General features: G+C 50.3%; 1 protein-coding gene and 1 long non-coding RNA gene across 3 annotated transcripts in view; one reads left to right on the top strand and one right to left on the bottom strand.

Moving 5' to 3' along the window:
- LOC123376380 overlaps nucleotides 1–20,894 on the top strand; it is a 34,040-nt gene extending 13,146 nt beyond the window's left edge. Inside the window, exons 2-4 of the long non-coding RNA XR_006581767.1 lie at nucleotides 17,769–17,953; nucleotides 20,597–20,656; nucleotides 20,771–20,894. This is a non-coding gene — a long non-coding RNA (uncharacterized LOC123376380). The remainder of the gene's footprint in view (nucleotides 1–17,768; nucleotides 17,954–20,596; nucleotides 20,657–20,770) is intronic.
- Nucleotides 175–21,305, bottom strand: BSND (barttin CLCNK type accessory subunit beta). Of its 2 annotated transcripts, none has more exons than XM_045028319.1 (4): nucleotides 20,967–21,305; nucleotides 4,400–4,491; nucleotides 3,293–3,559; nucleotides 175–867 (listed from the first exon to the last, which is right to left on the bottom strand). In XM_045028319.1, the coding sequence occupies exons 1-4, from the start codon at nucleotides 20,994–20,996 to the stop codon at nucleotides 429–431; spliced, it is 828 nt and encodes a 275-aa protein (XP_044884254.1). In that variant the 5' UTR covers nucleotides 20,997–21,305; the 3' UTR covers nucleotides 175–428. The 2 variants fall into 2 exon arrangements, with proteins under 2 accessions (XP_044884254.1, XP_044884253.1); XM_045028318.1 differs by lacking the exon at nucleotides 20,967–21,305 and adding an exon at nucleotides 7,911–8,110.
- Between the last annotated feature and the right edge of the window lie 10 nt (nucleotides 21,306–21,315).

Below are 21,315 nucleotides of genomic sequence, written 5' to 3'. Positions count from 1 at the left end.
CCAGTACCCAAGGCATCTCCCTGGGATTGCAGCTTCCATGTCGGGTGGGCCAGCAGCTAGATATGTACGGGGGTGAGGGGGAGAGTGAATGCAGAGTACTGGCCCGTTGGGCATTCACTGCTCTCCGAAAGCTCTCCAAACAATCGTATTGCACAGGTGACTGTGAGACAGGCTGTGTTTTCCGTAATGAATCAAACCTTTTTTTAATGTTCCAAACATCCTATCTTCCCCCTACAAACCAGCGCACTCCCAGGAGCCAGGACCCGACCGAACAGCCACAAACCCTGCAGCTGGCTGTGGCCTCCCAGCAAGCTGCCCCCGACCCCCAGTCTGAGCAGGGCTGATCTGCGAGGCACTTGAGATATTGAGCAGCACTTGAGCTCTGCAACCTGGGCCTGTCTCTGACGGTCACTTTCCCCTCTCCGGGGTTAGGTCTCCGGCTCAAAGACAAAATCATCCGCTATCAGTAAATTCTCCGGCCCCTCTTTTAACCCATAATACATGTCGTCCTCTCCCACACTCTGTCTCTCTCCTGACTCTGCTGCCTTTGAACCAGGACCTGAGACCAGTGCAAACTGTCTTGCTGAGGCAGCCCCAGATGGGTAGTTCTGGGGTAGGGCCGGTGTTTGCTCCTGGCTTGGACGCCACCCTTCCGCCAGCGGTGAATCAATCAGGGCAAAATCTTCATAGCGAGGAAGCTCAGCCCTGGGCTTCTGGGTGTGCCCCTGTGATGGGAGTGGATTCCTCAGTGAGTTGGTGGATCCCCCCAGAAACAGACTGCCGGAAGTGGATCCCTCCGAAGAGGGAAGGTCGGTGTCATCCGGGAAGGAAGCCAGCGGCGCTGCCCTGCGGGACCTCTCTGATGGGCTGGAAATGGCATAAAGGTACATTGAAGGGCACGGATTCATTTACTGGCTGGTTTCTGTACTGTTGTTTCCCTGTTTTGTGTTTTTGGCCATGGGGTTTACAGTAAATCAAGCTGAGCAGATGCTCGCTGGGTTCGTGGTGTTCCTTCCGCTAGCTGACTTGTGCCTGGTTTTCATAATGACGTTGTTCTGTTTGTTTCCCCTCCCCATTGTGGCTCTCAGCTGCCACCAGTCAGGTGAGAGTCTGACACTACACGTAGGGAGCCCAATCTCTCCATTTTGGTACCTTCAGAAGAGCCCACCTGCCCATCCCTCCTCCTCTCCTTCATCTGCTGTGCAGCAGCTTCCCAGGAGAGCTTGCACAATTCACTGTGTCCTTTGACAGTCTCCTTGCTGTAAATCCTGGCACAGGTGGCTCTCCTGCCAGTGGTTCATGGAGAACTGAGAGCTCAGAGCTCCTTTCATCACCCAGGAGATAGACCTGCGGTGAGCCACTAACTGATTATCCAGAAATAGTTTAAGCAGACCAAGGGCATGTCACTTAGGCAGAAGGCAATGACCCAGCTAACCTCCCCATGTCATTTTAGTTGGCTATGATACTCTTCACCTCTCATCCTAAACAGCTGAATAGTGTTGCTTATGGACACATTAAAAAGCCACCATGTTCTACCCCAGAGATGGCCACATTCCAGCAAGGAGGGGCCATCTGAGTCCTACATCAGTAGTTCATACAATCAGTTAGTAGCGTTTGTAAAGCAGTTTGGGGATCGACAGGATTTATTGTTCTGACCATTCTAATCCAGCTTCTTACACTGCGCCCATCACCGTGGCATCTGTACGCCTTCCTTGAAGTCTTTAAATGAAGAAGTAGTTAGGTCTCTCTTTGCCTGAAACTCTGAACTGGGAACATGGATTTACTCTGAGGAATGACATTTGTTTATTGAAACGTATAACAGTGTAAGGAAGTTGCCTTCCCCAATCAGATTTTGGAAGTGATTTGATCCGGTCTGCTACAAATAATTTGGATAAAAAAGCAAACAATTTGCCAAACTTTGATTAAAAGTTCCCGAAGAGAACATAATTTTAATCATCAATGTTATCTAAATACCAGCTGATTACATCAAGAGGGGGAGCTAGATTCAAGGTTCAGTCTAATGATGATTTCAATGAACATATGCACTGAAATAATATTCAACACCCGTGAGCCCCCGTGATCCAGGGGTTTGCCATCATGGATCCCTATGTAGGACCCAGCTGGGATGCTAAGGGGCCCAAACCCTACTGACAATCAGGGTTTGGGAAATAGGTCATTGTTTTTGCTTTAAAGCAGGGAAATGAAACCCTGCAATCCCCCGGGAAGGCTAGGAAAGGCCCGAATCCTGCAGTTAATCTTGCAGGGGGTGATTTTCAAAGGCACAAATGGCTGCCCAATTGTCCTTGGTGCATTTGAAAACCTTCCCCCTCCCAAAAAAGCCCCACCCCTTCCTTTGACTTCAGTGCGTGCTGGCTCAGGCTCTCGTGAGACCAGGCTCTGTTTTTCATACAAGGGGCTAGTAAAAGCCTGTTGCATTGGCCTTGAATTGGGTTTGGGAGAGGAGAGAAAGCTGCAGCACCTAGTTAGGTTCATGTGAACTCAGAGTGTCCTAAATTGCCTGAATGGATTCAATCCAGTTGTAGAACTCTGTGTGACGCGTCTGACAAGCAAGTTCACGCCCCATCGTTCGCCTGCAGAGACATTTGCCAGTCACCAGGCACCGTGTTCCTGCTGGCCCACGCAGCTCTCTGGCTTCACAACCACAGCGGCTAAGCAGGAAGCCGGTTGCCATAACCCTTTCACTGCTGAACCTCCACCTCCTATGCTGTGCTGCTGTCACGTCTCCTGATGGGCCTGGGATGTGCCCAGAACATCCAGCATCACAGCCGTGCACCCTACCTGCACTGGATTGCACTGCTTTCTACCTGCATTGCTGCTGTTTACATTGCAATAGCTCCCAGGATGCACACACGAAGTACGGCCCTGGGCTCACACACCAGGGCTGCAAACAGCAGTGCAGGCGTTTTGGGTTCAGGCTGGAGCCAGAGCTCTGAAACCTGGCAAGGGGGGAGGGGCTCCAGCCTGAGCCTAAACACCTACACTGCTGGTTGCAACCACCGTAGCACGAGGCCGAGGTTCTGAGATTCGGTGCTGTAGGTTATTTTTCCCCCATAGAAAGAGACAGTCCCTGGCCCAAAGAGCTTACGGGTACCCGGAGCATCCAACAGCTCAGCAGGCATGTTCCTCTTGGGTGTATCTAGCTGGAAGGATTTGATCACCGTATCTGCTGCCTATTTTTTGTGTATTGTTATGTCTGTAATGTGTGAATCTCCATAAGTGCAACTTTACTGCCCTTTGGACTCCTCTATAGCCGAGCCTCAAGGTCACCTACCTGCTGATTGCTGCTGTGACCACTTGGGTTGCTGGATCTCTGTGCGTTTCTCCATTGTTCTCTGAGATCCTGTGGACCTCAGCCTTGGCCTGTACAAAGGAATGGGGACATCCTCTTGGCTTGAGCTCACAGTCACCTAGGAGTGGGGCCATTTGAATCCCCAGACATTCCACAGAGCCCTTTGCTTTCCTCTGGATCTGTTCATAAGATGGCAGGCTTTTCTCATAGGCATTAGCGTCTTCTGGGCTAGTGTAGGGAGTCTGGGAGCTGGGGTGAGGGAGAAAGAGGGGAAGGGACGCTATTAAATTCTGCCATTTAACTGGATTCCAATAGTTTCTGGTTAGACACAGGAATTTTATCATGAGCTGAGAAGGAAACGAATAAAATGCCCCAAAAGGGAAGGGCAGCGTGCTCATGTCACATCGAGCGGATTTGTATTGGAGAGGGGCCACACCCAGATCCCCCACATCTGAACTCCCCAGGCTGGGGCGGTTTGGATCCAGCCTGTAGTGATCAACAGTCACCCCCCGGCTGAGAGGCATTGACATTAACTATAGGTCTTGGCCTAGTTTCTACTGAGCGAGCCTGCAGCGCGTCCCTGCTGCTGTGGATGGCCGTTTGACGTGGGGGGTGGGCTAGGACAGGACTGCAGGATTTGGCACTCGCTCCACAGGCACTAGAATAGGGCCACCATCGGAACAGCAGAGAAGGACTTCAGTGGGGGGTCTTGCCTGGGAAAGGACTGAAATCCGTGGGACGTCTAGCTGGGAAAGGACTGCCAGATCAGGTCACACCCCCCTCCTTTCCTCCACACCACTGTTGGCAGCCTCATCAGAGAGAAGCCATGTAGTCAAGGGTTGAAAGAACATGGAAACGGAGTCCTCAGTTCCAGAACAAGCTGCTGCTTTTTTCCCCCCTCAGCTTACTATTTATTTATTTATTTTTTAGACAAAATATTTTTAGCCCTCCCTCGTGCCAGGGTTTTCAGACCCTGACCTCGTCCCCGGAGGCACACAGATAACCTTGTGTACAAGCTAAGGCGCTCATTAAAAACCAGATTGCAAACTGTTGAGCTGAGGCTGGGAGCCTGGGGTCTTTCCAACATACCAGCTCTTCTCCGGAATTTCATTTTCTATCGAAACAGCAGGCTTGTGTGACAGGAACTTCTCGGACTCCGTCTCCATGGGGACAAACGTTATCTGGGGAGGGAGGAAAAAAGAGGGATGAATCATTCCTGTGAATGTGAACAAAGAGGGTGAATCTCCTGCAGCGGAGGAGGAGTTTTCCTTGGCGTGGGGCTATCATTAACTCCTTCCCAGCGGTGACATCACACTTTACTGGCACTTCAAGTAGGTATTTTTACATCCAAAACACTGCAAAGGAAAAGCTCTCTAAGCCCCCAGCTCACATTTACAAAGAATAGATAATATGCACGCTGGTCCCCGGGCCCGGAAACTCCGGCTGATAAAAAGAACCATGACAGGGGCTCGGTTGTGAAAGGTCCTGAGTGTTCAGTGGTCCATGCAGCATGCTCAGAACCTCAAGCCTGGCCGGGTTGGGACTCGATTATGTCACCAATACTCAATCCTGCCATCCTGCTGGATGACAATAGGTGTCCTGCCTTCGGAGGCGCAGAGGAGACAGGTCGGGAAATGCCAACTCGTCCCAAGTGGAACTGAGAGCGTGCTTGTACTGGGCCAAGTGGTGGCCCTGCAGGCGCTGAAGCACAAATCCCAGCAGGAGTTGCCAGCTTGGCCACCCTCAGCACCATCAGAAATGATGGCAGATCTGGAGGGGAGACAGGCCCCTTCAGAGACAGGCAGGCCGTTCCCCAAAGGGACCCTTCAAGGGAGTCAGAGCTTCATCATGGACTTCAGTCTGAGGAGAAGCTGGGGGCTCCATGGCTTTTCCCCTCCCTCCAGGAGCCATGTTTGGTGGCCAGAGCTCTGGGGGATGAGAGGTAGGAATCTTCCCCGAGAGGGATTAATGTTTGAATAGGTTATTGCAACCCAGAGGCTGTGGTTCTGAAATGGAGACATCATCTGGGAAAGGATGGGCCCAATGGGTCAGATTCCCAGCATTCCCAAGCCACGCCCCAAGAGACTCTGAGGATTGGATCTGCTTCTAAACTTCATGGCTGGCCTTTATCGCTATTCTGGCCCAAACCAAAGCCCCAGAGCCAACCCCTGCAACCCCCACCCCAACCTTCAGGAAGTCTGGCTCCAGATCCGAAGTCTGGCTCCAGATCCAAACTCTAGCTCACAGCTCTCTCTCAGTGACACTAAAAAGGCCTAATTGCCAGCAATTAAAGACACAATATAATACAAATTTCTGGAAACGGATCCCTGTCACAGGTGAACCCTTCAGCTCATTGTGCTATAACCTCCAGTTCTGCCCGCTCCCCGCTCCAGCCCACGCTGTGTCTCAACATGCACTCTCATAGGCCCGGGTCTCCTAATGAGCCATTCGGCGTCACTGAGGGATTGTCTACACATACAGTGCTGCAATGGCACTGCTGTACTGCTTAGTGCAGATGTTACCTACGCCAACAGGAGACCTCCTGTTGCCATCGGGACTCCACCTCCGCAAGAGATGGTAGCTACATTGACAGGAGAAGCCCTCCTGTCGACATAGTGCTGTCTACACCAGGGTTTGGTCGGTATCCCTGGGTCACTCAGGGACTCTAGGCTACAGACATAACCCTAGAGCTACTGTCTTGTTTCCAGTGGGAAAATGGTGTTCTTGGATTGATGTTTCTTCAGAGGATGGGAGTTTAGTTTTACTGCGCTATCAACATTCTTTAACCGGGAGATTTTCCAAAAGGGGTTTTAATGACCCACCTAAGTCCAGGGGTTGGGGGTTGGGCATGGATTCAGCAGGGTCTAGGGGTTCTTTTTCCCTTAATCTAAACTGAATTTAAAACAACTTTATATAAAACTATCAGCCATGGATGAGCAATAAATAAACGCTTCCCCCTCCCAGCAGCTTCCTGGCTATCTCCTGTACCTTTCACTTACACAGCTGTGTTGTTCTTTAGGCAAAAGATCAGTTCTTCCCCTACTCTACAAATTTCTTTCACTCTCCCCCCACTCTACAAATTTCTGTCATGAATCTGTTCAATAAGCTGCTTGCATGAAAACATTTCTGCTGCACCAGCCTGCCCCTCTGTTACGTGTCTCCCAATAGAACTTGTTTCAAGAGTCCTGTGAAGGCAAGAGGAACCCTTTGGAAAGCAGACAGTGAAGAGACCGGCTGAAAATGGGGGAGGGGGCTCTCTCCTTATCCTTCAAGGTCCGGCCATCATCTACTCAACTTCCATCGGGGAGGGGAATGGGGATTTTGGGGGTGGCTTTCAAACAGCGACCCTGAGAAATGAATCACGGCTTTCTTCATTCTTTGATTCCTGTTCATCATTTCACAGCAATGATTTACACTGCAGCTGCCACTGAGAGGTATAGCAAAGGGCTTGGGACATACAGGATAGTTTCTTTTAAATGATTCCTTCTTTCATTAGGAACAGGGATTCACTGCACTGCCCAGTGAAAGTCAGCACTGCTTTCAGTAAAGCCTGAAGTGGTTTTATCCCTGGATCAGAGAGAAGAAAGACACCCTGTCCAGCTTCCCCTGTGCCTGCTGCATCTGTAACTCTCCGGAAACGGCAGCCAGCCTCCTCAGCTGTCTTAGCATCCTAAGGGTTAAAGCCAAACCTGGCAGAAAGCAGGCTCTTTGGGGATAGAAAAACAAAGCGTGTGTGTCCTTACGGGGCATCTCCTCTTCGGTATCAAGGAGCACTTTGAACAGCTGGAAGGGTATACAGTTTTGTAACACCAGTTAGCTGTAATCCCCCTAGCCCCTTCCATGGACAGTGGCAAAGTGTCTGCTCCCCATGCACAGAGATAACTGGAGGTGCCATGGGGCAGGTGGAGAAAGTAAGGCAAAAAAAGTGTCTGTCCTCTCTTCCCTGCTCCACTCACAATTGTTTCACATATTCTTTTTTAAACTAACCCAAAGTTATGGTAACTTTTAAATGCCCCTTTGAAAGTTAGTCTGAATTGCCTAACTGTGGCAGAGGGCATCTTCTGAAGCCCCTTGATGCTCTCGAGGGAAGCAATGCATTACACACCCAGGAGAAATTGCCAGCTAGTCAATAGGACATATACACTCAGCAATATCCCAGAGCCAGCCATAAGCACTGACCGGTGACAGATCAGCTGCCAAAGGAGAGAAGGAAGGCTGGGCCAAGCCTTACAGTGACTATAAGTGGATACTAATACTTAGTACTTTTCATCCCTGGGTCTCAAAGCACTTTGGAACGAAGGGTAAATACCACTATCCTCGTTTTACAGATGGGGAAACTGAGGCACAGAGCAGTAAAATTACTTGCCCATGGCTGCACAGTGAGTCAGTTGCAGAGATGGGAATAGGACCCATGTCTCCTTGTCTGGTGCCTTAAGCCTTGCACCACCTACCCCTCAACAGGGCAGTTAGCTGTCTCAATGGGAATTTAAGCCATCAGCGACTATCGATAAGCACCTGTGGATGGTTTTTGCCCCGCCCATGTCCCCCCCTGTGCCAGAGAGGCAGAGTGAGAAAGCACAGATAAGAGACTCGGCCCTACCTTGGGGTAGCACTGACACATGCTCCAGGTGATCCCCACTGCTATGCTTAAAACCCCCAGGGTGCAAAAGGTGATGTAGACCTGGGGCTTGTCCACGCTCATGATGAACATCCCAATCATCACCAGGAAGAAGCCCAGCACTATGAGTCCGTAGCGGAAAGTTTTATCCTCAGCCATTGCAAATCACACAGGTAGAAACCCAGGGCAGAGTGAGAATGCAGAGAGCGAGCCCGGGGATGGGAGGGGACAGATGCCAGGGAGTCCCGTGCCTGTCTGTGTCCCGCCAAGCACTCCTCAGGTGCACAGCCAGAAGCGTGTTCCCAGAGGCTGCCAGGGACTGAGGATCAGCTGCACATTCAGACCAGTCCTGCCCAGGGCTGAGCCAGCCAGTTTTTAATGGGAGTGTAATGAATGCAAACAAGATCCTGAAATTCACACTCCAGTGAAGCTGCCCAGTGCACTTCACTCTAACCTTCCCTCGAGGCACGCGCAGCCCAGGCTCCAGAACACCTTAGCCAGGGAGTGTGAGTCAGAAAGGGAGAGTTCACAGGGGGAGGGGGCAGGTTAGTAGCACCAGGGCCCAGAGATCAGCAATAAGCATCCCAGGCCTGGCTATACCAGCGGCTTGGTCTGGAGCTGGCTTGCTATTTTGGCAGAGGTGGGCAATCCAGAGCAGGCAGGTGGGCAGTGCCTGTTTATTTTTCAATGCTCTGTGAAGGGCACATCTCCTGCAGGAAAATGAATACCCCTCTGCATGACAGGCTAGGTATACTGGCGATGGTCTAGTGTATTTAATCCTCCCTCGGCACGGGGGATGGACTCAATGACCCCCTGAGCTCCCTTCCAGACCTACTTTTCTATCAGGGGGTGACAAAGTCATCGATGTTCCATCTACACCCAGGCTTACACCAGTGCTGAGCAAAGGCTACTGATTCTCTTAGCACAGACTAAGGCCCTTGACAAAAAAGACCTGGCCCAGTTAGATTAATGACCCGATGTCAGCTGTGGCCAGACGCTACGGATGTCCCTGTGCTGCTGAGCTATTCTGGAGCCACATTGGTAGAAAAGATAAGGCTGATGCCTTCCAGGCACATCATACAGCACGGTGTTCCTGAGCTCGTGGGTGTGTCTTTGCACCACTATGTTGGTGAGCTATTGAAAAGGAAATGATGTTGATTTATTACTTGTATTGTGATAGCACCTAGGAACCTCAGTTTAGACGATAAAGTCATTGCGGAGAAACTAAATGGATTCTTTGCTTCAGTCTTCATGACTGAGGATGTTAGGGAGATTCCCAAACCTGAGCTGGCTTTTGTAGGTGACAAATCTGAGGAACTGTCACAGATTGAAGTGTCACTAGAGGAAGTTTTGGAATTAATTGATAGACTCAACATTAACAAGTCACCGGGACCAGATGGCATTCACCCAAGAGTTCTGAAAGAACTCAAATGTGAAGTTGCAGAACTATTAACTAAGGTTTGTAACCTGTCCTTTAAATCGGCTTCGGTACCCAATGACTGGAAGTTAGCTCATGTAACGCCAATATTTAAAAAGGACTCTAGAGGCGATCCCAGCAATTACAGACTGGTAAGTCTAATGTCGGTACTGGGCAAATTAGTTGAAACAATAGTTAAAAATAAAATTGTCAGACACATAGAAAAACATAAACTGTTGAGCAATAGTCAACATGGTTTCTGTAAAGGGAAATCGTGTCTTACTAATCTATTAGAGTTCTTTGAAGGGGTCAACAAACATGTGGACAAGGGGGATCCAGTGGACATGGTGTACTTAGATTTCCAGAAAGCCTTTGAGAAGGTCCCTCACCAAAGGCTTTTACGTAAATTAAGCTGTCATGGGATAACAGGGAAGGTCCTTTCATGGATTGAGAACTGGTTAAAAGACAGGGAACAAAGGGTAGGAATTAATGGTAAATTCTCAGAATGGAGAGGGGTAACTAGTGGTGTTCCCCAAGGGTCAGTCCTAGGACCAATCCTATTCAATTTATTCATAAATGATCTGGAGAAAGGGGTAAACAGTGAGGTGGCAAAGTTTGCAGATGATACTAAACTACTCAAGATAGTTAAGACCAAAGCAGATTGTGAAGAACTTCAAAAAGATCTCACAAAACTAAGTGATTGGGCAACAAAATGGCAAATGAAATGTAATGTGGACAAATGAAAAGTAATGCACATTGGAAAAAATAACCCCAACTATCCATACAATATGATGGGGGCTAATTTAGCTACAACGAGTCAGGAAAAAGATCTTGGAGTCATCGTGGATAGTTCTCTGAAGATGTCCATGCAGTGTGCAGAGGCGGTCAAAAAAGCAAACAGGATGTTAGGAATCATTAAAAAGGGGATAGCGAATAAGACTGAGACTATATTATTGCCCTTATATAAATCCATGGTACGCCCACATCTCGAATACTGTGTACAGATGTGGTCTCCTCACCTCAAAAGGTTCAGAAAAGGGCAACTAAAATGATTGGGGTTTGGAGAGGGTCCCATACGAGGAAAGATTAAAGAGGCTAGGACTCTTCAGCTTAGAAAAGAGGAGACTAAGGGGAAATATGATAGAGGTATACAAAATCATGAGAGATGTTGAGAAAGTGGATAAGGAAAAGTTATTTACTTATTCCCATAATACAAGAACTAGGGGTCACCAAATGAAATTAATAGGCAGCAGGTTTAAAACAAATAAAAGGAAGTTCTTCTTCACACAGCGCACAGTCAACTTGTGGAACTCCTTACCTGAGAAGGTTGTGAAGGCTAGGACTATAACAATGTTTAAAAGGGGACTGGATAAATTCATGGTGGCTAAGTCCATAAATGGCTATTAGCTAGGATGGGTAAGAATGGTGTCCCTAGCCTCTGTTCGTCAGAGGATGGAGATGGATGGCAGGAGAGAGATCACTTGATCATTGCCTGTTAGGTTCACTCCCTCTGAGGCACCTGGCATTGGCCACTGTCAGTAGACAGATACTGGGCTAGACGGACCTTTGGTCTGACCCGGTACGGCCGTTCTTATGTTCTTATGTCAGGACCCCCATTGTGCAAAGTGCTGTGCAGACACTTAAGCAAGAAGACAGACCTTGCCTCAAAGAGCTCACAGGTAGGTAGGATGCAACAGGATAATTCCTTGTTAGCACTGGAAACTTCATCCTCTTCTTGCAAGGACTACGAGCAAGGTCACACTTCAAGCAGGACAGATGAATGTCTACCAATGGCTATGGGGGAAATCGCACCATGATGATTCCCCAGGAGCAAGAGCTTTGGGTGTGTTTTGAAGGGATTCTGGCCAGAACTGGTCAAAACATACTTTTTTGCAGAAAACTTTGGCGGGGGGGAATTATGGTTATTTGGTTCTCATTGAAATTTCCCATTTATTGTAAAACAGAAAGCCGAAGCGCTGATTTTCAAAAAGTTTTAATTTTCAAAAAAAAATAAAAATAAAACTGATTTCTGCTACAAATGTTCAGTGCTTTGGTAAAGCTTTTACAACAACTGTAAACTTTTTGCTTTCCAATTTTTTCATAAAATAACAGAAAACTTTAAATTTACACATTTCAACCAACTCTAGTGATGTGTGCTGCTGAGGAAACAGCCACCGAAAGAGCCCCTCAGAAATCCCTACAAGGAGAGATCAATCACACCCACAAAATGAGGGATCATGTTTTTCTTTCTCTGGTTCTTCATTCCTTGTTTGCCCTCCGTGCCTTCTTGCTGGGGTGCGCCCTGCACTCAGCTGCCAATGACCATCATCTCCCTGCTTTCCAGGAGATGGGATTGGGACGCCAGTTTTGATAGGCCTGGGTACTAGCCCGAAGTCAGATGGATGGAAAACTTTCCCCACAGGACAGTTCTTGGAGCACAGAGCAGGCCCCGCTCTTGTGTCGTGGATCCTAATGGCTGACTTGAAATCACATATTGTCCTGCATAGATGAGATTGGGAGAAATGGAGCAGGGACGGGGGAAAGAGAGAAACTTGAGTGAGAAAGGAGGGTGGGAAATGGAGCCAGGGAGAGCAGAAGGAGTGAAAAACAAACCCACAGACTGTGAAGGAAGGAGCAGAGATGGAGAGGGAGAACTTCCCAGGGGGACAGGCACCTCTCCCAATCCCAGGATAGAGTGTTTGGCTTTGGGATGGCCGCCATCTCTCTGGAGAGACCAAGCTCATGCTTCCATTCAGCTGGGAGGACACGTGATTGTTTTGATTTTTAAATGGATTCATACTAGCGGGATAGGAGAGAAGTGTGGCTTAAATGAGAGGGCAGATGACTCTGCTACTCCAAAGCAAGAGAGCATGAGGGACAATCTCAGGTTCCACCCTTGTTATTTGGATACTCTGGGGATGGAAACACCAGAACTACCTAGGGAGAGGGAGCCCTCATGCGAACGTGTATCAGATCCCCACCCTTCCCTCCTCTGAGGTCACACCAACGTGCTTTGTAGCCTACCTGCGTGGAGTCAGGAAGTCAGGGCTAGTCCTTCCTCCATCCCCGGGTGCCTCAAACAATCAAATCACAGAAATGTGTCTTTTAAACATCATTTTCAGCTGCATGATTTTTCCCATGTAAGTGTATTTTAAAGGGCTGCAGAGGGCAACATAGACCCTATCCGCCATTCAGCTGGTTCCACTGGACCCTGGGGAGTTAATGGGCGATTTCAATTACGTGGGAGGAACGACTGCCTTTCCCTTGCGACTCTTAATGCTCCCATGTTTTCATTTTGTTATCTCCCTTTGAAAAATGGATTTAGGAATAGCTGGACTAAAAGCTTTGGACTCCTGGCGCCCCCGTGTGGATTTGACACACAGTTGCACCGGCAAAGGTCAATATTACAGGGACACCAACAACTATTAGAGGGGTAACTGTGTTAGGCCTTGTCTACACTACAAGACTATTTCGAATCAACTTAGTTCGAATTTGTGGATTCGACCTTATGAAGTCGAATTTGTGTATCCATACTAAATACACTAATTCGAATTTCTGAGTCCACATTCACGGGGCCAGCGTCGACTTTGGAAGCGGTGCACTGTGGGAAGCTATCCCACAGTTCCCGCACTCCCCGCTGCCCATTGGAATGCTGGGTAGAGCTCGCAATGCCTGCTGGGGGAAAAATGTGTCGAGGGTGGTTTTGGGTAACTGTCATCATTCAACCGTCACTCACAAACGCCCTCCCTCCCTGAAAGCGCCGGCGGGAAATCTGTTCGCGCACTTTTCTGGTCGGTTACAGCGCGGACGCCACAGCACTGCGAGCATGGAGCCCGCTGCGATCATCGCTGCACTTATGGCCGTTGTCAACTCCTCGCACCTTATCGTCCACCTGTGCAACAGTCAGCTACTGAGAAATCGGGCGAGGAGGCTCCGGCAGCGCGGTGAGGAGAGTGGCGCAGACCTCTCACAAAGCAGGGTACGCCGGGCAGTGGAGATCATGGTGGCAATGGGTCAAGTTCATGGTGTGGAACGGCGATTCTGGGCCCGGGAAACAAGCACGGACTGGTGGGACCGCATAGTGCTGCAGGTCTGGGATGACACAGAGTGGCTGCGAAACTTCAGGATGCGTAAGGGCACTTTCCTTGAACTCTGTGACTTGCTGGCCCCTGCCCTGAAGCGCCAGGACACCCGGATGCGAGCAGCCCTGAGTGTGCAGAAGCGAGTGGCCATAGCCCTCTGGAAACTTGCCACGCCAGACAGCTACCGGTCAGTAGCGAACCACTTTGGCGTGGGCAAATCTACCGTGGGGGTTGCTGTGATGCAAGTAGCCCACGCAATCGTTGAGCAACTGCTCTCAAAGGTAGTGAACCTGGGAAACGTTCAGGTCATCATAGACGGCTTCGCCGCGATGGGATTCCCAAACTGCGGTGGGGCTATAGATGGGACTCACATCCCTATCCTGGCACCGGCCCACCAGGCCAGCGAGTACATTAACCGAAAGGGCTACTTTTCCATGGTGCTGCAAGGACTAGTGGACCATAGGGGACGTTTTACCAACATCAACGTCGGGTGGGCGGGCAAGGTTCATGACGCGCGTGTGTTCAGGAGCTCTGGTCTCTTTAGACTCCTCCAGGCAGGTACTTTCTTCCCGGACCACAAAATAACGGTTGGGGATGTGCAGATGCCTACAGTGATCCTCGGGGACCCAGCCTACCCGCTAATGCCCTGGCTCATGAAGCCCTATACAGGCGCCCTGGACAGTGAGAAGGAACTCTTCAACTACCGGCTAAGCAAGTGCAGAATGGTGGTGGAGTGTGCTTTCGGACGTCTCAAGGGGAGATGGCGGAGCTTACTCACTCGCTCGGACATCAGCGAAAAGAATATCCCCGTAGTTATTGCTGCTTGCTGTGTGCTGCACAATCTGTGTGAGAGCAAGGGCGAGGCCTTTTTGTCCGGATGGGAGGTTGAGGCAAATCGCCTGGCTGCAGTTTACGCTCAGCCAGACACCCGTGCCGAGAGAATATCCCAGCGGGAAGCGCTCTGTATCCGGGAGGCTTTGAAAGCAAGTTTCCTCGGAGATCAGGGTAACCTATGACTCTCCACTTGCTTTCAAGAGAAACTGACCCTGGGCCTGTGTCAGTTTGTGTCGATTTGGATCTGCGGCTACATGCCTTGTTCTCCAAGTTTCCCCCACTTCCAAAGCACGTTTTTAAGCAAAGTAATTGTTACACTCATTATTAATAAATCTTTCTTTTACTTTGCATTTCTGTTCTGGTGTTGAGACATGGACGCATACTGTGCTGGGCACGGTGTGCACTGACGTACAGACCGCTTCCTCCATAGAGGACTGACATCCTCCTGCTCCTACATAGGTCTCTGGGGTGGGGGACGGATGACAGTGGTTCTGCATGAAGGGGAGGGTTTGCAGGAAGGGGCGAGTGGTGCCTTCTTTGCATAGGGGTTTGGATGACGGCAGTGGGCTGCGGGTTTCTGCGTGGGAAGGGGTGATGGGTGTGGGAGAAGGGTGACTATCTGTCCGTGGATGAGGGCTCTGGTTGGGGCTCAGGGCAGCGGATAGGCTCGTGGATCCGTTGCAAGTGCATCGTAAGGGCAGCCTGCCTTCACAGTAATGGCGTGACAGGCGCTAGGACCCTGGACAATTATACACATTACGAAATGAACAGGGGCAGCATACACAACACAGAATGACCCTGGTGCCTACTGACTGCAGTGTGTGTGTGCCCCGCAGTTGATCCTTTCCCCAAGTCTGTACCCTGGTACTGTAGGCTATACCGTGCAAGTATGAAACCCCTGTCCACCCCATACACCGAAAAATCCTCTGACAGGAAAGACATGACGGAAACAGTGATTAACAGCAAACAGCTTTTATTAATCTAATAAACAGTGGGGGGATGAACCTTGGATTTGGGACTGGCTGAGCCTATAAGGGAAGCACTTCTACAAATTTCTAACGTGAGAAGTGCGGGGTACACGGCCGCTCTGCTCTGGTTCAGTGACAGTTCTCACGTCCTCTACCACCCCTCCGTCTTGTACTTTTGGGTGAGGGGGGGCCAGGACTTCTTGGCTGGTGAGGGCGATTGCAGAGACACTGCAGGGGGGCCCTGTCCTCCAGCCTGTGGTCCTGCAGGACATCAACAAGGCGACGAAGCGTGTCCGTTTGTTCCTTCATGAGACCAAGTAGCGTTTGGGTGGTCTGCTGGTCTTCCTGCCGCCACCTATCCTCACGTTCCATGAGTGTGCGATGCTGCTCACATAGGGTCTCCCTCCAGTGTTTCTGCTCTGCAGCCTCTGCTCGGGAGCAGACCATCAGTTCAGCGAACATGTCGTCCCTAGTCTTCTTCTTTCGCCGTCTAATCATTGCCAGTCTCTGCGAGGGGGATGCCTGGGCAGTCCGGGAAGGACCCGAAGCTGTGTGATGGGGAAAGTTAGTGATTTCCTTGTACAGATACATTTTCGCGAACAGTGAACACCGTCTAGTCAATTTCCATGAAGAAGACCGTACCGGACAACAAGTGTCACGTGGTCTCCAGAGAAGCACAACATTTTGGCCTACGCTCTGATTGGCTGCGCCATTGCACAGGAGAGCGGAGAAGTCGGGAGAGAGAGCAGAATCCCTCTAGCAGAGAGTCCTGGTAAGCCTTACAGTACATTATGCTTATCAGTTAACGGATAGCTGTGCCATCGTGCTAACGGCAATCTGGAAATCAGATACTATGACCCTTTTGCAGCCACTCCCGACACTGCAGGGGAAAGATCAATGTATGCTTTTCCTGTGTGGCCTACAGCACGTGGCTGCTAAGCGCGGGGCTTTGTTATGCAAAGTATAAGTAAACCATTAAGAACAGTAACTATTCGCTAATTGCCCTAATTAGATGCAGCACTTCAGTAACGAGATTACCCTGAGGCGTGTCTCTCGAGTGCAGAAAGAAAGGATGTTAAGGGAAGCACTTCACCGACCGGGACCCTACGCGGCCATGCTGGTAGAGGCGATGGTTCCCCTGTATCTGAGGATGTCGTGGCGTGGAAGAGTGAGCTTCACCGGAGGACCAAATAGGGCACCTCTTCCTCGAAACCTCCTGCGGAGGGTATTTGAGGAACTGTTTGAAGCATTTGTGGAATTGTCCATGGAGGACTATTGTTCCATCCCAATCTGTGTAGACCTACTGTTCGTTTAGTTTCCCTTTAAAAAGTTTTAGATATAGTATTTATAGATAGAATTTATATTTTTGGTATACATGTTTTCGAGCAAATAAATATTTTCTTGTTTATACGACTTACCGCCTGATCCTTCCCCTGACTCTGAGTCCGGGTTCACGGCCGGTGAGGGTTGGTAGGGGATCTCTGTGAGGGTGAGGAACAGATCCTGGCTGTCAGGGAAAGCGGCATTGTGTTCGCTGTCGCCTGCGCCTTCCTCCACGGACCCTTCGTCGTCTTGCCCATCGGCGAACATCGAGTAGGAACTGTCCTGGCTCACTATGCCATCCACTGAGTCCACGGTCAGTGGTGGGACAGTGGTGGCAGACCCACCGAGAATGGCATGCAGTGCCTCGTAGAAGCGGCATGTCTGGGGCTGTGCTCCGGAGCGTCCGTTTGCCGCTCTGACTTTTTGATAGCCTTGCCTCAGGTCCTTGACTTTCACGCGGCACTGCATCGCATCCCGGCTGTATCCTTTCTGTGTCATGGCTTGGGAGACCTTCTCGAAGGTCTTTGCATTACGCTTGTTGGAGCGCAGCTCCGACAGCACAGACTCCTCGCCCCACACAGCGATCAGATCCTGGACTTCCCGGTCTGTCCATGCTGGGGATCTCTTTCTATTCTTGCATTGGGCTGACTCCTCTGCTGGAGAGCTCTGCATCGTTGCAGGTGCTGCGGAGCTCGCCCCGATGTCCAGCCAGGACGTCAGATTCAAAGTGCCCAGACAGGAAAATGAATTCAAATTTTCCCGGGTCATTTCCTGTGTGGCTGGTCAGAGAATCCAAGCTCCGACTGCTGTCCAGAGCGTCAACAGAGTGGTGCACTGTGGGATAGCTCCCGGAGCTACTAAGTTCGATTTGCATCCACACCTAGCCTAATTCGAGCTAGCAAGTGCGAATTTAGCGTTACTCCACCTGTCGGGGTGGAGTACCAAATTCGAACTAAGGAGCCCCCTAGTTCGAATTAAATGGCTTCCTGGTGTGGACGGTTGAGCGATTAGTTCGAATTAACGCTGCTAAATTCGATTTAAGATCCTAGTGTAGACCAGGCCTTAGTCTGGATCTGTAAAAAGCAACAAAGAGTCCTGTGGCACCTTATAGACTAACTGTTAGCCTGTAAGGTGCCACAGGACTCTTTGTTGCTTTCAACAACTATTAGTGATTAATGGATGTAAAACAATAAGGACCCTATTCTCCCCTTTACAGGAATAACCCTGCGAGGGGAGAGGGAGCCCTGTGAGCTTAATGTTCCAGTCCTTCCAGTCCCCCATGTGCCCTAGAAATTATCCAGGGACTCAGGTCCCCTGGAAACTGCAGCCCAAGAGATCATGGACATCTCCACAGAGGCTTCGCTCTTCAGCAGCAGTGCTTCACTGGGACCACGCTGCCAGGTACCTCTATTCTTACCGCTACCTCAGACACCCCCCCACACACACATCCCCACACGGAAAGGGGAGATTACAGCACCAAGGGGCCCATTTTGCGAGTTTCCACCCCCAGCTTTGGGGGGAGTAGCCCGGCCATCCCACCAGCTCTGAGAAGCCAGATCCCTGCAAAACCTGCCTGGAGAGGACTCCCCAGAGCTGGACGGGAAGGTGGGCACCTTTCCCGCAGGCCGGCACCAGTCTGTCTGAGCGAACCCTCTGCCAATGGCCGGTAGATCCCAGATTGGTGTCTCTTGACAGCCTGAGGCCGGGGTCGTGCTACAGGCTTCTGCCGACATAGCTGTGAAGCGGTGTGAGTCCCTGCCCGGCATAGTTCTACAAGCAGAGGTCTCTAGAGCAGGCGCAGTTATACTGGCAAACCTGCCCTTCTGCTGGTATAGCTTGTTTCATTCCTGGGGGTGGTGTCACTGTACCAGTACACAGTGCCGCTTTGCCAGTATAGCTGTGTCCACACGAGCACTGCTTTGCCGGCATGGTAACCTGGTATTCCTATGCCAGTAAAGTGCTCGTTGTGAGCCCTGCCTGAGTGTACCCTGATCCCAGCTCAGCCCCTGAAAGAGAATGAGCACGGCCTTTGTTGCAGAGCCCACTCTACAACTAGGACACTAGGGTACTGTCTATACCAGGGATTGGCAGCCTTTGGCACGCGACCCACCAGGGAAAGCCCCTGGCGGGCCTGGCCAGTTTGTTTACCTGCCGCATCCGCAGGTTTGGCACGCGATCCCACTGGCGGGAAGCGGCAACCAGCACATCCGTCAGCCCATGCCGCTTCCCGCAGCCCCCATTGGCCTGGAGCGGCAAACCACAGCCAGTGGGAGCCGCGATCGGCCGGGTGCCAAAGGTTGCCGATCCCTGGTGTATACTAAGGAAATCCACCCTGCAATGATGTAGTGACACTGGCTCAACCCCCTAATGATGTCCCAGTGCAGCTGGCTTTAGTACCAAATTCAGCAGCACCAATGTATGCCCCAGTCTGTGCTGGTGCAGCATTAGTGGTTGTTCGGGTGTAAAGGAATAGACTGTAGCTCCACTGGTGTGCACATCCTTAATCTACAGCCTGTGCTCTCCAGGGGGTCTGACTGTGTGATCACAATGGTCCCTTCTGGCCTTGGAATCTATGAAGCTAGATGCAGCCCCGATGATTTTTAAAGAGGGTGGTAATTATGCTAGAAGGAGGGGGGCGTCAGGGTTAGAGGGCAGCCTGACATGAAAGCCCACGGAGGGGTTTTAAATTAAAAGGACATCGTATTTCTCATATGTTTAAAGCAAGGCTTTTCCTCGTTGGTTATAATCTCCTCGTTTAGGTGCTTCTGTATGGTTGCTCATAAGTGCTTAGCAGCTGGCTTTGATTTTGGTGGATCTAAGAGACATTCATAGAATGGCATGGGATTGGCAACTAGAGAGAAGATTAAAAAGGAAGTGGAAATGTTAACTCTAATGCAGCTGTGGCAATGTAGCTTCAGGGGATATGGACTCCCTGTGATCTTGAGTTGTCTGGTTTTCCAGGAAGTCTAAGCAGGAACAATTTTCGTGGCAGGAGGTAGAACTTTCCCTGTATTTTCATATCCCACTGGAAGCTCATGCAGGCTAATTCCCAGCTGCAGGCCAGACCCAGCTACCAGGGTGCTAGCCCTATTTCCCTGGTAAGCTTCTGGGGCCCACCTCTCACTGCCTTGCAGCTTGTGCAGTCAGATTCAAAGCAGTGGAGAATCAGGCCCACAAACATTTTGTCTATGAGCCAGAAATGTCCTTGGAGGAGGGAGGGTGTGCGGTTCCTAGGCAGACATGCCCTGATAGCCCATTGTGGTAGTAAGAACCTCAGGAGGGATTGTTTTCTAAACAAACCTGCCTCCACCAGCCAGGGAAGCTATGCTAGAACCAGCCAGCAACAACTGTACATGCACCTAGGGCTTAAATTCAACCAGAGCTGTCCGGAGCAGAGCTCTGGTCAATATTTTCAAAACCACGAGGCAGAAGCCCCGAGCCCCAGGAAATCATCTGAGAATTTAAGCCCTGCATTCACCCACTCTAGGCGTGACCCAAGTGTTGCTTTGCGATGGGACTGCAGATGGAGCTCGTGGCCTTGGGCAAGTCACACTCTCTGGGTCAGATCGGGGCCCGCTCTGTGCCCCCACACTGGAGAATATGGGGAGTGGGAGGCACGTCCCTAAATCAATGGTAGGAGCCCGAGGAGCTGGGGAAGCAGCCATTGCAAAGCCCCTGCTCCCCTTCTCCCGCAGATGAGGGAGGCATGAGAGCGAGCAAGGCTTCACACACATCCCCTCCCCATCCCCCAGCATGCACTGGGCAGCAGTGGGGTCACAGTCAGCTACGCTACTCTGCTCCAGGAGCAGCCTGTGAAGCAATGTCGTTCACCAGGCTCCTGGCACTGCCATGACTGAGCCCTCTACATCTCAGCCTTCCACCTGCAAAATGGGGATAATTCCACCACCCCACCACAGAGGGGCCCTACCAGGCTTAGTCCAATGATCCAGTTTGTAAGGCATGGTGAGATCCTCAGGTGGAAGATGCAAGGGAAGTGCAAAGTATTCAGTTACTGAGACACAATCATCATGATTTTATTTTAAGAGCTCTGCCCTGTAGAGAGTCCCAGGCACGGAGGGGTTAAGGATAAGCAGATCCCATGAGGTAAATACGTTTTTTCACTCCAGTTCTCTGTTGCTGCCCTTCTGGTTTTGTTAAGGCTGGTGACAGACCCAAAATTCATCTGACCTTGTCTTTATCTTCTGTCTGTTTGTACAGGCTCTGGAATTCTCTTTGGCTCTATTTCCAAAACAAATGCTTCAATTCTCTTTGTAAATAAATACAAAGAAACCAACTGCCAGCGACTCTGCCATAAAGAGTCAGTGGGAGTGTAGGAGGGAGGGAGGAGCAAAGATAATGGCAGGAGAACAGCTTTTCATAGTCAGAGGGAGCAACAACAATATTTGAAAAATACCTCAGCAGCGTCCTTCAAAGTTTCTCTCATTGGATGTGGAGGTTCTTTGGGAGCCAGGCCTTCCTTCACACATTAGTAAGTGTTACGGTCTTAGAAGATGGCTTGCAAGGAGTGAAATTACATCAGTTCTGTCTGTGCTGAGCATGGGGAAAGATTTGGCCTTGGATATTGTCCACCATCCCCAGATAGCGAGAGATTATTTATTAGAAACAGAGCTGTTTTAAGGCTGTTGAAGAACTATAGATTCAGAGAAGGTCCTTGAATTGTTCTTCATATCTACTATGGGGTCTGCAGAGCGCTTCACAACATAAACGTCCTCTGACAAGGACACATCTAAGGTTATGGACCT

The sequence above is a fragment of the Mauremys mutica genome, chromosome 8, assembly GCF_020497125.1.
Source record: "Mauremys mutica isolate MM-2020 ecotype Southern chromosome 8, ASM2049712v1, whole genome shotgun sequence".
Lineage (NCBI taxonomy): Eukaryota > Metazoa > Chordata > Testudines > Geoemydidae > Mauremys > Mauremys mutica.
Note: the sequence above shows the minus strand (reverse complement) of the source record. Positions and strands in the feature narration are given on the sequence as shown.

Coding starts and splice junctions, on each gene's coding strand:
- BSND (XM_045028318.1), bottom strand. CDS start 8,087: ATGGCTGAGGATAAAACTTTCCGCTACGGACTCATAGTGCTGGGCTTC. Junction 3,560..4,399: donor GAAATTCCGGAGAAGAGCTG/GTATGTTGGAAA, acceptor CCCTCACCCCAG/CTCCCAGACTCCCTACACTA. Junction 868..3,292: donor GTCACAGCAGCAATCAGCAG/GTAGGTGACCTT, acceptor TGCCATTTCCAG/CCCATCAGAGAGGTCCCGCA.